The following is an 11,118-nucleotide window of genomic DNA, read 5'->3' on the forward strand; positions in this document are numbered from 1 at the left end:
ATGGATTTCTACCTCCGTTTCTCCAGGTTCAGAGCTGGCGCTGATGTATAATGACGCGTCAGTTTTGGAAAACCACCATCTCGCTGTGGGCTTCAAACTGCTGCAGGAGGAAAACTGTGACATCTTCCAGAACCTCAGCAAGAAACAGAGAGACTCTCTCCGCAAGATGGTGATTGACATGGTGAGAGCGCTGCCCTTTTTATGCGATTTATATTATAACATTAGTTATACTGTCCCTTTGAAATGTGATCGTTTCAGTTCAGTTTTTTGTTTGTCTTGTGAATGCTTGCTGACACACTGAAAAGTCTTGTTGGTAATATATTTTTCCTGAGAACAAAATTGCAGCTTCCTTTTTTTCGCATCTACAACTGGACAGAACAAAGAAAACCAGAAGGTTGTGAGCTGAACTCAGAAACATAATTTTTGCTGTCGCACATCACATTGACATAATGCAATCCGTAGCCGCTCACCCTAACCCCCACAAACATAGTAACATTCAAATTTCTGGTCCCCACAAAGATATGTAAACATGGTACACACAGACACACACACACACACACACACACAGAGAGAGAGAGAGAGATCAGGTGTTGCTCAGGACTGCTGCAGTGAATCTGATAGATGATAAAACAGCCTGTGTGCATTTGCTTTGTCAGCATTACATTTTGTAACCCAGGCACTGTAAGACAACACTTCACTTCCTGCATCTATCCTTCCTTTTCCTTGTAATCAAAAGGAAGTCATCTTTAGGTTGAGTATGAGACCTTTACAATTGTAATGCATTGTGTGTGTTTGTGTGGTTGCTGTCCTCTGTAGGTGCTGGCCACAGATATGTCCAAACACATGAACTTTTTGGCAGACATGAAGACAATGGTGGAGACCAAGAAAGTCACAAGTTTGGGAGTCCTTCTACTAGACAACTACTCTGACCGTATCCAGGTTAGAGCAACTCCTGCTGGCATAACACTTTAATAGTATATGTTTAAAAATAATTATTATACGTTGAATTTTTTCAATTATATACATGTGCAAACCATTTGTCCATTCAGTGCAATGAGCAGAAGAGAGTTGTTTCTGTACATTTCACCATTAGGTCTTTAATAAAAAGGATTTTGGTACTAAAATTGCTCAATGTGACAGATGAAAACTATGCAGTGGCTCGAAGACACTGGTGTCAGCGTGTTTCCATTTTGACCTGTGCACAGCTGTACAGCGTGCACTTAAACCAGGCAGTCTGTGTGAAGGTGCTGCCACCTACTGGACAGATAAGTCATAACATCTGTACAGTTTTGCTGAGTATTGAGGTTCTGATGGAAGTAAAAGGTTTTGATCATAGTAATAAAGAATAAAGTTGGGTATTTAACCTCTCAGTACAATGAAAATCTGTATTGTTTTGTTCTGTGTTCATCTTGTTTCTAAGTAATAAATTGTGTAATTTCTTAATTATTAAAAAAAAAAAAAAAAAGAGGTAATAAATACCCCACCTCCTTGACAGCACTTACAAAATGCAGTTTGTTTGAATAAACAGTAGTTTTTACTGTCAGCAGGGACTGCTGCTCTGAATGGACAGATTTAACACCCCCCAAAAAAACAAATGACAGTAACATTAACTAACTTTCTTAGCTTTATGAGTGACTGTTGCCAAAGCTCAAAATGTTTTTCAAACTGAATTTTTTTCTGGATTATTTTTTACAGTTGAGATTGCATTGCATCTCTAACATTGCCCAGCATGACACGCCACATCTGACTGCGTTTTTCTCTTCCAGGTTCTGCAGAACATGGTCCATTGTGCAGATTTGAGCAATCCAACCAAACCGCTGGAGCTTTACCGCCAGTGGACGGACCGCATCATGAAGGAGCGTTTCACCCAGGGAGACAGGGAGCGGGATAGAGGCATGGAGATCAGCCCCATGTGTGACAAACACAACGCCTCCATAGAAAAGAGTCAGGTGCTGACAGATGGCAAAGTTAACAGATGTTTTAGTCTCATAATAACCTGTCTACATAATGCTTCCATACATAATTGCAATACAATAAGCAATGAGCTAATATATACGCCTTCATAGGTTGAATCTAAAAGTACAGTGCTGTGCATATCTTTAGCCACCCCTCATTTCCTTGTGTTTTGTTTCCAAGGAGGCAAACTTTATTATAATACTTTTAAAGTGCTCTTGAGCAAAAGTTCTCCAGGATTTCTGAAAGTCTTTCAAAGTTTTTCTTTAGACATTTGGATGCTTTTTCACTCACTTTCAGTTCAGGCCCTGAACCTGACCTTTTCAAATGGATGTGCTGTGCAATGCATCTGGCTCTAGAGCTGATGCAGTGGAAGAGTGGCTGTCAAGAAGCCATTCTTAAGGAAGGGAAACACAGAGAACAGCTGAGGTATGCCAAACTACATAAGAACAGGACTGAAAATGAGAGAAAGTGCCACAGTGAATATCTGTAAAACACAATGGAGGCTCTTGTCAGCATTGATGGAATTATGACCACAGAAAAGTAAAGTTAGATTTTGATCCATCATGCAGCACCATCTGGAAAGTGTCTAAATGGCACCGGTTTTCTTTTTGAGCATTACAAAGATCCCAAACACACTGCCAATGCAGTAAAAGCACACCTGGATAAGAAAAACACATAATCGAACACTATCAGTCATGGATTAGCCTCCAACAATACTGAAACAGCAAGCAATCCTCACTGATTGTTCATCTGTTTCTGCCTCATATACTTCATTTCTATGTATATTTAAAAATATTTCTATAAATTGCTGCACATATTTCCCATTTTTCTGGGAAAAATATTTAAAAAATGAGGAGTGGCTCAAGACTTTTGCACAGTTTGTTATTCTTCCTACGTGTCCTGAAACCACCTCTCCAGTATTTACTCTGCAAACGTGATCCTGTTTGTCCTTTATGTATCGTACTCCTGTCACGTTTGCTGTTGTAATATTGTTAACATTACTATCATAACCAGGTGAGCTTCATTGACTTCATTGTGCACCCGCTGTGGGAGACCTGGGCCGACTTAGTGCACCCCGACGCTCAGGACATCCTGGACACGCTGGAGGACAACAGGGAGTGGTACCAGAGCATGATCCCCCGCAGCCCCTCGCCTTCCACCCCAGAAGAGCACCAGGCTGAGGTGGGACCAGCAGCTTTGGGAGCAGGCGCACCCATTCCTTCTGGAGGAGGAGGAGGGGACAAGTTCCAGTTTGAATTAACTCTGGAGGAAGAGGAGGAAGAAGAGGAGGAGGCAGATTCTGACCTTGAGAGCCCCATAGAGAATGAGTCTCAGTCTGCTGCGGAGAGGCACCGAGACTCCTCCTCCCCATCTCTTTCCCCAGACCCCCGCAGCAGCAGCAGCAGCAGCGGCAGGTACCGTCCCCCTTCGCCTCACCCATCTCGGACCTTGAACCTGGCTGCCATGTCGGTGCGGAGCCCCAGCCCTCAAAGAGCGCCAGTCTCCCCAGGGCGGGAAGGTGCCGACACGGACAGAGAACTGAGCCAGGAGGGCGACGGAGTGGCCTGCCTGCGTTTGGGCACATAATGACCAGCACAACCTGCCCTGCCTGAGAGACACGGGTGCTGGATGTATGTCGATGGAGGCAGGGCAAGCCTTTACCAATAATGTCTGTAAAATCACCACAGTCCCTTTACACTGGAGACACCCACTCTGGAGAACAGAGGAATGTTCCCCCTCTGTTTTAGGTTTCGTTTTTCAGCAGGGAGAATAGTTTTTGCCTATCTTTGGGTGCCTGATAGGCCATCCTGGTTTGTTATAGCTTCAGTTTGGAGAGTCCCAGACAGAAACAAAGAAAACGAAACTGCTGCGTTTATTCTGGGAAGAAGAACGAAGCTGAGGCCTGTTCTCTAACAAGAGGTAACAAGGTAAAGGAAATGTCTTCCTTCAAAATAACTGTGACATTTGAACGCGAGCAGCGAATGAGGACCGCAGTGGTGTGACAGGGTCTTGGAAATTATTTTGCACCATAATTTCAGTTTAAGGTATAAAATTATTGAGTCCTCGTTGGATTAAGTGAGTCTGATTTCTTTAAGAATGATGTGAGAGATGAATCATTTTACCAAATACGGGATGTAAATGAGAAAAATCGGTGGACCTTAACCTCAGGGTATGAAGAGAAACATAAATCTAATGTAGCACAGATGTACTGGGTACCCCCTAACCTGACCACCACCCCAAACAGTCTTTCCAGTTTGATTTACCTCCAAGCTGGACAAATGAGACTTTAACCCATGGTGTGTCTCTACATTTAATCAAAACCCTTTAATAAACAATTTGGCAACTTACATACTTAAACCAGCTTGTAGCACCACAGAAACTGAACACTGAAGAAGACTTTACCCCAGTCTCACCTGTTGATACTATAAGACACCACCTGTATAATTAGTTTAAGCTTTATTTTATTTTGTACCTGTAGTGACTTTTAATGATGTCATTGTTCTGTTTTGATTTTCAACCTGTTCCTTGTTGTACATTAGCTGATCTCGTCTGTGGTTAAGTGCTTAAAAAGCATTTGTTTTGTTCGGTTTTTTAAATCAGGGTGCCTCCAGTCCGCAGTAGCACTTTACTGTCTCGGCCATTTCAGCTCTTCTGTTCAGTCACAAAAAAAGGGCTTCACCCACTGTAGGCCTGCTGATCACAAAAACACAGTACAAAGCATTTGACTAAAGGTACCAGAAGGCAGGGCGGGAAACTAACCAGCTTTCACAAACTAGCGTCTCAACAAAGGATTTGATGGCGTGCAACAATAATAAAGTTCCTATTCATCTACCGGTCAGATAATATTGGAATTCTAGGACTGCATCTGTTTGTTTTGAGACAGTCCAAAGGTGTGCAAACTCCAACAACTGTAGGTGAAATATAAAACTCAGCCTCCCACCTCAGACCCAAACTGAATCCGATTCTGAATATTTGTTCTTATAAAAGAATAATGCTGGCAAAAACCTTCTTTTTTAAATAATCAGCAAACAATGAACCACTGCTATAACAAAGTATTGTGTGGCATCTGTTCTATAGATGTTCCATAGATGCACATGCTCCCTAATTATAATTTAGTCCGTTTTCATTCAATCCTATTTCTACCATCCTGATGAAAATGTGTCCAACAAAGAAACTGTTCATTTTTTAAAGGCTCCCACATGTTTGTTGGGAAACACTATTCATGCAGTCACATTATTTCTGTCTGTACTGCTACAATTAAAATCAGCAGCTACAGCTACTACTGTTTTGAAGCTCTGTGAACTTCTATGCTCATTCAAATGTTTTGTTTTGTTTTTAAAACCAACATTTGTGTAGTTGTTTTTGTAGTTATATTTTATTAAAGTGCTTATAAGAGATTAGAGAGATTATTGAGGAGATCTGTGCTTATGTCCAGGGAAATTTAAGATTCACTGCTTGTTTCTTGTAAAAGTAACAAGTAATCTACTATATTACTTCTGTAACACGTGTATTCATCATGTCTTTCAGATCAGATAGAATTACCAAAATTCTGCGAGCATCCTGTTAACTTCCCTCCAAGGAAGCCACTTGGATGTTTAACAAACTATCAGTGTGTGCATTTATAATGGCTGATAGATGGAAATTTAAAAGCTTCAGCCATGCTATAAGTCTAGATGTTGAGGGCACCTGAGCCATCAACCATCTGATCTGAACAGAGCGGCGAAGACAAACCAGCAGCATAGTTCATCACAGGCTTTGACACCTGTTTGATTAAATCATACTTGAGCTCAGAGCACTTTATAAAAGAGGCCCTTGCTGTTGATTTTGTTTTTGTAGGTATTTTAGAAAATGTAAAAAATGCCAGCCTTATCCTTTAATGGTAAAATGTTGTTTCGACACACAAACCTTCAAACCTCAGTCAAAAGTAAAACATGTTTACACATCTGAACTAAAGATGCTGCTTCTAAATTGTTTTTTTTTCCATAAAAAACCCAACGAGGATCTTTGAATTCTAAAATCCCAGCGGTGTGTTTTCCTACCCTGCCGACAGATACCGATGTAGAGATCAGAGAGAGCTCAGGTGGCAGAAACAAGTCACCTGTAGTTCATCCTAAACAGACTGTGCTCCATCAGCTCTTATTTGGTAGATAGTGCTCGACTGGGATAAATGTGTGCCACAAGTGTTGACAACACACAAACACCTGCCAGCCTACAATGCTGTACATTTTTACACTAGAGATTTTAACCTGATGATTGTATCAAAGTCATTAACTTTATAGTGTTAGTTTTTACAAATGATACATGTTAACAGTATTTAAGGCAAACGATTCAATAGATTTTGTGCAGCTTTGGATCCGTCTGTTCAGTTCTTTCCTAATCAGATAGCTGAGACTCGAGGATGTGTGTATTTTCATGTGTTTCATGACTTTGTCTTTCTGTACCAAGTACACATTCAGCCTAGAACAGTGTTTGTCGCCGTCACTGAGGTAGAAAGACCGGGAAGCACTACGCAATATACGATGCACTTCCCAGTCAGGCAGTAGTAGAAAACACTAGTCCAACAGTATTTCATTATTTCAGCTAGTAAGCTTTATTGATCAGCCTTACGTGGTTTATAAACGTTTTGAGCCTTGTGCTAAAGGACCACTGTGATGATTTCGAAATGCTGATCCTCAGACTGTTGTTCCATTCACTTTTCCGTGGAGAAAGAGGAAAGTGGGAAAACTGTTGCCAGACTTACATTTTTTTGAGAACGTTTACAAAGTGTGCAAAAGAAGATTTTTTTCAAAGGCTCCAGATTTAAAGACAGTTTAGAGGTCTAATAAAATAATTGTGAGTAGATATGTCATATTAAAAGTGTCTCCTATTAAACCGTTCACATTGCAATCAGAGCAGTTCAGTTTTTACAGTAATTTTTACTCATTAGCATATTTAGATATCAGTATCCAGCTGACCACAGATGCCTTCGTATGACAAAAGTGTCTGCATTTGGCTAGTTTTATAATTATCTAGAGTGTAACAGGCTGAATGTAAGCCAGTGAACCTCAAAGCCTTTGAGCATCACCCGGAAGAGTAAACATTTTCAAAACACTGCATTTAAACGTCAGTTTTTTTTGTTACATCATCAAAAAACATGTATCGTGTCAAAAGTTGGTTTGTCAGCCATTCGTCAAGATCCTTTGGTTTTGATCCAGTCAAACAGCTTTCTATAAGGAGAAAACCTATTTTAGTTACATTTTTGCATAGTGTAGCAATGTTCACATGGCTACATTATCAAAGAGCACAAACAAAGAGCAAAAACAATGGTTTTACCCCCAAAAGAAGTTTATTATATTTGTACTACATTTAATTAAGGAATAATCGTCCAAAAATGTAAAAATACATTCAAAAATTTGGCTTCTGAGATTAAACTGATTTTTCTCAGATGTGGCACAACAAATAATGTGTTTCCAGTTAGTCATTATTTTCTCTTATTGTAACACAAAAATGAACAAATTCAAAGCTCATATTTTTATCCTTTGTGATAGTTTTAGTAGATATACAGCAACAGTTTTCTGACAGCAGGTGTAATTTGCTCAGCACTGAACAGTCTGAGGAGTTACAGCAGGTTAAACTCAGCACCGTGGCTCTTTGCAGGAAGACGTCAGCGCCATACAGCGCCATCTGTGTCGGTGAGCGGAAGCGTTCCCGCTTCTACACAGAGACCGTGTTGCACTGACACCGCCTCCACCCACGTCCATGCAGTCTTGTTCTTTCAGCCTCTGTGTCGTGCAAACTTCTATAGAGATATTTATTCTTCAGATGTGTCTGTCGATACAAAGTACTGTAACACAGGATGTCTGATTTTATGTTCTGGAGCCTAAAAATCAAGTATACTTCACAAGTATGTATCCACCTGCCACTCCGATGTTTTTGTCAGAGAAATTAAATCTATTTTTGTTTCGCATTTTAAGCCAAAAGAGTCTCGGGAGTTCAGGGTGTTTTAAGTGGAAAATGCCAATAAATTATATGGAAATTTTTATCCTGTGTTTGGCTGCATTTGTTATTATAAACCATATTTGAATTAAAAGACAACTTAGTTATCTGCTCTGTTACACAAGACAGTTATAATACTCTATATGCTTACGTTTTCATAGTATTAACGACAACACTGAAACAAACTAAACATTAGTATGGCTAATTTAACGTGTCACATTTGGCTGTTTGCCTGTAGCACTGACATATAACTTTATTTTTCATGTTCAGCAGAAGCTTCTGTCGAGCCGGACCGGAGCTCCAGCGCAGGCTGGAGGTTTCACCCCCTGTAGAAGCAGAAACATGCACAAAAAGTCAGACGCTAGAGTTGTGTTTGAATCAAAGCACTTCATTCACAAATACATCTACTCACCTTGTAGAGATGACAAACCAGTTGGAAAAGGGACAACATTGCTTTGTCTTCATTCTCTTCTGTGTATTCCTGTAATAAGGACAGCACTTAGTCCCAGCATTTCCTTCTGTAAACCCCACCAAAGGTATTAAATTCGCTTGGAATATTTGATTATCTAAGTTTTCCTTTTTAAACTTTGAACCCAAATTATGAATTTTAAACTTACAACTCTGTCCACAGTAATAATTTCAGCCTTGTCATATCAGTTATGAGTTTAAGCAGCTGATAGGGACTACATGATTTTTGTACTTTTAAAAGAAAAAAAATTAAGATCTTTTCACTTCAGCTCTTACAGATTTGGTGTATTCTGAACAACTGTAGAAACTAGAAGTGCAGAAAGATGCACAAGCCTTGTCTGAAAACATGAGTTAGTTCATATTCTCTGCAGCTCAGAATTAATTTCAAATTCTAGCTTTTTAAAATGAGAAGCAGATAGACCTCTCAGTATGTTAAACAAATCTCAGCTTGCGTTTTACCCCATTGAAGGTGATCCAGGGCACATGTGTGTGTGCAGGGTTCAGGGCTCTGGTCATAAGAGCGTTGGCACGCATCAGCTGGTATCCCAGATCTCCTTTGACACACGAGTCAACTCTGGACCAGGGCACAGAGGGAGCATACAGCCGGAGACACTGAGAAAAGAAAAAGAAAACAAACAGAAAAAGCAGAAGGGCAATGACATAGCGAATGTGATGTCCCCTATCGGTCCGTTCAGAATTTGAGCCGAGCATTTGTGATTGCCATTTCTGCTTTTTGATGTCAGGAGCTGTTACAATCCTCAGTTACAGAGTAGGCCGTCCTTTTCTCCTTTCATTTGTTGTTTTTATTTAATCAGCATCAGAGTAAACATCACACTGTATACAATTAGACTTGAAACCAGGGATTGAGACCATAAACTCATCAAGATACAAGTTTTCCCGAGGACGTGAATCAGGTTAGCAGGGGGGTTATTTTCTTGATGGCCTGTGCTGGCTCCTCAGGACCATGAGCTCAGCTATCACAGTAACAGTCGTGATCACTGGAAATGAAAACAACCCTTATATCAAATAAACATTTTTTTCTGAAGGTACTCACAGACTGTGCAGCGCTCAGAACATCTGCAGATGACTCCATGCAGTAGATGATGTGAAATGCAAGAGAGTGTTCGGTTAAATGGAGGATGCAGGCCTGAGGAAGAGATCAATCAGTCTAGAAGACCCAGCAGAAAAAAACAAAAAAACAAAAAAAAAAAAACCACATGCAAAGTTTAAGCTGTTCAAACCTCGATCATGTTTCCTCTGCATTCAGGCTCTCCGTGCTGACAGGTGAAGGGAGAGTTTGCTGAGCGACGCTCCTACAAGAGAAACAAAGCCCAGGTTTATTCAGGTGAAACATTTGTTTTTGTTTTTGAATGCTGCATGCATCAACAGAGGAAGGACTGATGGACCTTAGCATTCCCATAGGGCACCAGTGTGACAGCCATGATGTCCTGCAGCATTGTCCAGGTAGGGAAAAACTGCTGAGTGATAAATTCTCTGCAGTCTGGACACAGACTCTCATAGTACAGTGTGACAGATACTCCAGGGACAGCCTGGTTTGGCCTGGTAGCATTAACCTCCATACACTGTTTCTCCACCTACAAAACAGAGTTGATGTCATCCCATTTCAGTAAGAATTAAAACAAATAAAAAGTGTTTTTCATAACTTACATGATTTACATTTACAGAAAACACTTTTCTGAAGCTCATCAAACACGCTCACATACAAGTTCAGTGCTGAAGAACATTTCCATGACATGCACAAGGATTAATTTTTAAAAAAGTAACAAATGTGACTTGAACCATTTTGCAAAGTTTAAAACACAATCATTGGAAAACTGGAAAGAATAGCTCTTCGGTGCTCTGAGCATTTTCTACATTATTGAAATAATAAAGAGGAAGGACAATGATTAAAATTAATAAAAGACAAAGCTCAAAATGGTCTAAGGAAGCGACACTGCACATTCATCTCCTCCTCCAGACTCTGTTTTCTCTAAACTGATTAGGTGTTTGCATGATTTGACCTCAAGCTGCTCTGTCAGTCACATGAACAACCTCTGGTGTTGAATTTCTGAGGCATGACTCTTATTAATGTCCAGACCAGGGAAACTTTCAACTCCACAAAAACTGTCCTCTATACAACAGTGATGAATGATACCATTTGGGTGCACAGTAGCAATATTAAACATTTCCTCTTGTTTTCCTGCTAGTCCTTTGCTTTAAAGTGTTTACATTAAGAAGACGGTTTCATACTGAGAGGACCATTTTACATTCTGAGTAAAAGCACACGAATAACGTATAAAAATGGAATAAACTTCTTAAATCTCGTTCAGCTGTGCTTACTTGTGCCTAGCCTATACTAAACAAAATTACTAGTAGGAGCATAGATGACCCCCAGTGTGGTCAGACTTACCCTGCACTCTATCGCTATTTCCAGGGACCTACACCACTGGGAGGGAGGGTAGCGACAGGCCGGTTTGGGATGACACATCCCGAAACCGCTCCGTTCAGTATAGACGAGCAAAAGCACAGCCAGGATTCCCGAGAGCTTCATGTTGGCATCTGCAAAGGAATCCACACAAATCTGAGAAAGTAGGACGGAGAATATCGAAGATGCTCCTCACTGGAACCGCCCAATCAGCTGATTGACTACAGGTGTGAATGCTGCCTTCAGTAATCCTCGGACATCACCGTTTCTGGCTCCGGAGTATAAGGGAGTAA

At 40.5% G+C, this 11,118-nt stretch overlaps 2 protein-coding genes across 10 annotated transcripts in view; one reads left to right on the forward strand and one right to left on the reverse strand.

Annotated features, from left to right (window-relative positions):
* The window catches only part of LOC102197099 (cAMP-specific 3',5'-cyclic phosphodiesterase 4D-like), a 105,514-nt gene extending 98,223 nt beyond the window's left edge, over nt 1-7,291 (forward strand). For all 9 annotated transcript variants that reach the window (XM_005730216.2, XM_005730217.2, XM_005730219.2 and 6 more), the window contains 4 exons: nt 27-181; nt 817-939; nt 1,767-1,949; nt 2,971-7,291. In XM_005730216.2, the coding sequence (XP_005730273.1) occupies nt 27-181; nt 817-939; nt 1,767-1,949; nt 2,971-3,543 (1,034 nt within the window). In that variant the 3' untranslated portion in view covers nt 3,544-7,291. The remainder of the gene's footprint in view (nt 1-26; nt 182-816; nt 940-1,766; nt 1,950-2,970) is intronic.
* A 93-nt stretch (nt 7,292-7,384) lies between these two features.
* Nucleotides 7,385-11,118, reverse strand: LOC102199065 (gamma-interferon-inducible lysosomal thiol reductase-like). The gene is made up of 7 exons (XM_005730225.1): nt 10,811-11,118; nt 9,807-9,995; nt 9,642-9,713; nt 9,455-9,547; nt 8,860-9,012; nt 8,345-8,413; nt 7,385-8,258 (listed from the first exon to the last, which is right to left on the reverse strand). The coding sequence occupies exons 1-7, from the start codon at nt 10,949-10,951 to the stop codon at nt 8,199-8,201; spliced, it is 777 nt and encodes a 258-aa protein (XP_005730282.1). The 5' UTR covers nt 10,952-11,118; the 3' UTR covers nt 7,385-8,198.

This window comes from Pundamilia nyererei, unplaced genomic scaffold (genome assembly GCF_000239375.1).
Source record: "Pundamilia nyererei isolate P.nyererei 1_Seehausen unplaced genomic scaffold, PunNye1.0 scaffold00036, whole genome shotgun sequence".
NCBI lineage: Eukaryota > Metazoa > Chordata > Actinopteri > Cichliformes > Cichlidae > Pundamilia > Pundamilia nyererei.

Excerpts from the sequence above, each read along its gene's own strand:
- LOC102199065 (XM_005730225.1), bottom strand. The coding sequence starts at position 10,951 with ATGAAGCTCTCGGGAATCCTGGCTGTGCTTTTGCTCGTCTATACTGAA. Across the intron at positions 9,996-10,810 it reads AAATAGCGATAGAGTGCAGG|GTGGAGAAACAGTGTATGGA; the intron begins GTAAGTCTGACC and ends TCTGTTTTGTAG. Across the intron at positions 8,259-8,344 it reads TGGTTTGTCATCTCTACAAG|GGGGTGAAACCTCCAGCCTG; the intron begins GTGAGTAGATGT and ends CTGCTTCTACAG.